General features: G+C 59.2%; 1 protein-coding gene across 1 annotated transcript in view; it reads left to right on the top strand.

The window, feature by feature from the left end:
- The window catches only part of LOC107104975 (serine/threonine-protein kinase MRCK beta-like), a 26653-nt gene that overhangs the window by 14827 nt on the left and 8980 nt on the right, over window positions 1-2846 (top strand). Inside the window, exons 16-25 of the mRNA XM_015405092.1 lie at window positions 226-374; window positions 459-556; window positions 622-701; window positions 1017-1091; window positions 1163-1228; window positions 1648-1753; window positions 1829-1965; window positions 2032-2171; window positions 2243-2324; window positions 2391-2607. Of these exons, the coding sequence (XP_015260578.1) occupies window positions 226-374; window positions 459-556; window positions 622-701; window positions 1017-1091; window positions 1163-1228; window positions 1648-1753; window positions 1829-1965; window positions 2032-2171; window positions 2243-2324; window positions 2391-2607 (1150 nt within the window). The remainder of the gene's footprint in view (window positions 1-225; window positions 375-458; window positions 557-621; window positions 702-1016; window positions 1092-1162; window positions 1229-1647; window positions 1754-1828; window positions 1966-2031; window positions 2172-2242; window positions 2325-2390; window positions 2608-2846) is intronic.

Here is a 2846-nt window from a genome sequence, read left to right as displayed (position 1 = left end):
ATCTAGGGGGCCCTGATCTAGGCGGCGCTGATCTAGGCGGCCCTGCTCTAGGCGGGCCGATCTAGACGGGGCCCGATCTAGGGGGCCCTGATCTAGGCGGCGCTGATCTAGGCGGCCCTGCTCTAGGCGGGACTCCTGGAGCTTCCAGCTGATCTCCTCCATCAGGTATCTAGAGCCGTGATTATAGAAGCTGCAGAAACCGGTTCTTCTGTCTCTCCCCTGCAGGACCCCCTGTGGAAGGTGCGTCGAAGCCAGAAGCTGGACATGTCGGCTCGTCTGGAGCTGCAGTCGGCTCTGGACGCCGAACTGAAAGCCAAGCAGATGGTCCAGGAGGAGCTGCGCCGATTCAAGGCCGCCAACATCAACCTGGAGAGGTCAGAGGTCACCCAGGGTCGCCGTGGTTTCAGAGACGGTTGTAACGGGTCGGTCCTGATCCAGCTTTTCCCGTCTGTCTACAGTAAGCTGAAGGAGTCTGAGGAGAAGAGGAGAGAGGCGGTGGAGCAGGTGGAGAGTCTGAGGAGGGAGATGGAGGAGAGTCGCTCCCGTTCTGCTAAAGGTGAGGGCGCCTCCTCAGAAGTTCTCCTCCTGGATGGATCCCTGTTGAACTCTGAGTCTCTGCAGGTCTGAAGCTTCCGGACTTCCAGGACTCCATCTTTGATTACTTCAACACGTCTCCTCTGGCTCCAGACCTCAGCTTTAAGGTAAGCCTCCTGCCGCGGCGCTGACCAATCAGCAGCAGCTGCCTGCTTCTCCCCTCGGCGTCCTGGAGGCGGCGCTTAGCTCCGCCTCCTCGCTGCTCGCTCTTTGGGAAGAAGTAAGTTTTTCCCAGCGGGTTCGAGCCCGCCTTCTCCAGTCACTTTAACCTCGGCTGTAGCTGTTCACTAATGAAGCCACGCCCCCTCACATAGCCCCTCCCACACTAGGATGTTTAGCTCTTTGTTCCTGTGTGGTTCCTCCTCAGAAGATTCAGGATCTGCTCTGTCCTCCTAAAAGCTCCCCCCTTCTGTCGTTCTCAGACTGCAGACTTAGACTCCGCCCCCCTGAAGCCAGACACGGCGCCCTCCTCGCCGTGCTCCGTCTCTGAGAATGAGGTAATCCGCCCACAGTTCCACGGTGCGCAGCGAAAGCTTCGTTAGCTAACTGCTCTGCTCTTTGTCAACAGGAAGTGAAGGCAGCATCGCTCCCTGACAGCCCCTCCCCCACCTACCAGAGCTCGCCTGCACCCAAGGTACGCCGCCAGGACCCGCCCGTTTAAGGTGGATTAGTGGAGTTCTCTTTAGACCTCAGCTGGTCTTCGGTTAGAAGCAGGCGAGGGAAGCGGCGCTGCAGGCTGGAACCGGCCGGCGGTTAGAAGCAGGCGAGGGAAGCGGCGCTGCAGGCTGGAACCGGCNAAGCAGGCGAGGGAAGCGGCGCTGCAGGCTGGAACCGGCCGGCGGTTAGAAGCAGGCGAGGGAAGCGGCGCTGCAGGCTGGAACCGGCCGGCGGTGAACAATGGCGGCTCTTTTAGAGCCTTCCGCCTTAGAAAACATCCAGCGCGTTTCCTGGAATTCAAAGTGTCTCCGCTTTAGATTTGCCTGATTTGGACCCATAAAGTTCTGGTCCATCAGAGGCGTGATGAAGCTGAAGCAGCTGTTTCCTGTGTTTCAGCCCAAAGCTCACCAGCTGAGCATCAGAACCTTCTCCAGCCCCACCCTCTGCTCTCACTGCACCTCCCTGATGGTGGGCCTGAGCCGCCAGGGCTACGCCTGCGAAGGTACGTCTGGTTCTGATCCAAACTCTGGGTGGTTTTTAGAGAAGGATGATTGATGCTCCGTCTCTCTGCCTTCAGTCTGCTCCTTCATATGCCATGTCGCCTGTAAAGACCACGCCCCCCTAATCTGTCCGATCCCAGCGGAGCAGGCCAAGAGGCCGCAGGGCATCGACGTCCAGAGGGGCATCGGCACGGCGTACAAGGGTTACGTCAAGGTAAGGCGGCTAGCTGCAGGAGCAGGATGATCCGCTACGGTTCCACACTAAACTGTCCTCTGGCAGATCCCCAAGCCCAGCGGCGTGAAGAAGGGCTGGCAGCGAGCGTTCGCCGTGGCCTCCGACTGTAAACTGTTTCTCTACGACATTCCAGAGGGGAAGTCCACCCAGCCGGGCGTGGCGGCCAGTCTGGTTCTGGACCTCAGGTAAGCCGCCTGGAGGCAGCAGGTTGATCCTTCCTCACCTGTTCCTGGTTTCATCAACCGCTTTGTTCCAGGGATGAAGATCTGTCCGTCAGCTCCGTGTTGGCGTCCGACGTCATCCATGCCACCAGGAAGGACATCCCGTGCATCTTCAAGGTAGGAAACGCAGCAGGCGCGGCTCCTGCCGCACCTTCCAGCTCCTAACGGTCGATGATGTTGCAGGTGACGTCGTCTCAGCTGATTTCGCAGCTCTCCTCCGTGTCCCTGCTGGTTCTGGCAGAGAGCGAGGCAGAGAAGAAGAAATGGGTCCGGATCCTGGAGAGCCTGCAGAACATCCTGACCAAGAACCAGGTGAAGAGTCAGCAGGTCCACCTGCTGCACGAAGCGTACGACGCCTCGCTGCCCCTCATTAAGGCGGCGCTGTGCGCCACCGTACTCGGTGAGTACTGGAGAGTCCAGAGGTCTGGTTCTGTTGGCGTTCACGTGGTTTAGATGATCCGTCATGTCCTGATGGACGGGTTCTTCCTGAACATCCAGCTCCTCATAACCGCGTTCATGAGCTCACACACCGTTCAGAGCATTCGGCACTTTGAGAGCGTACGGCATGTTAAGGGCGTTCAGGGCGTCCCACGCGTTCAGGGCGTCCCGCGCGTTCAGGGTGTCCCGCGCGTTCAGGGT

This window comes from Cyprinodon variegatus, unplaced genomic scaffold (assembly GCF_000732505.1).
Source record: "Cyprinodon variegatus isolate N-32 unplaced genomic scaffold, C_variegatus-1.0 Scaffold1982, whole genome shotgun sequence".
Taxonomy (NCBI): Eukaryota; Metazoa; Chordata; class Actinopteri; order Cyprinodontiformes; family Cyprinodontidae; genus Cyprinodon; species Cyprinodon variegatus.
The sequence above is the reverse complement of the archived record's forward strand: the minus strand, read 5'-3'. Positions and strand labels throughout refer to the sequence as shown.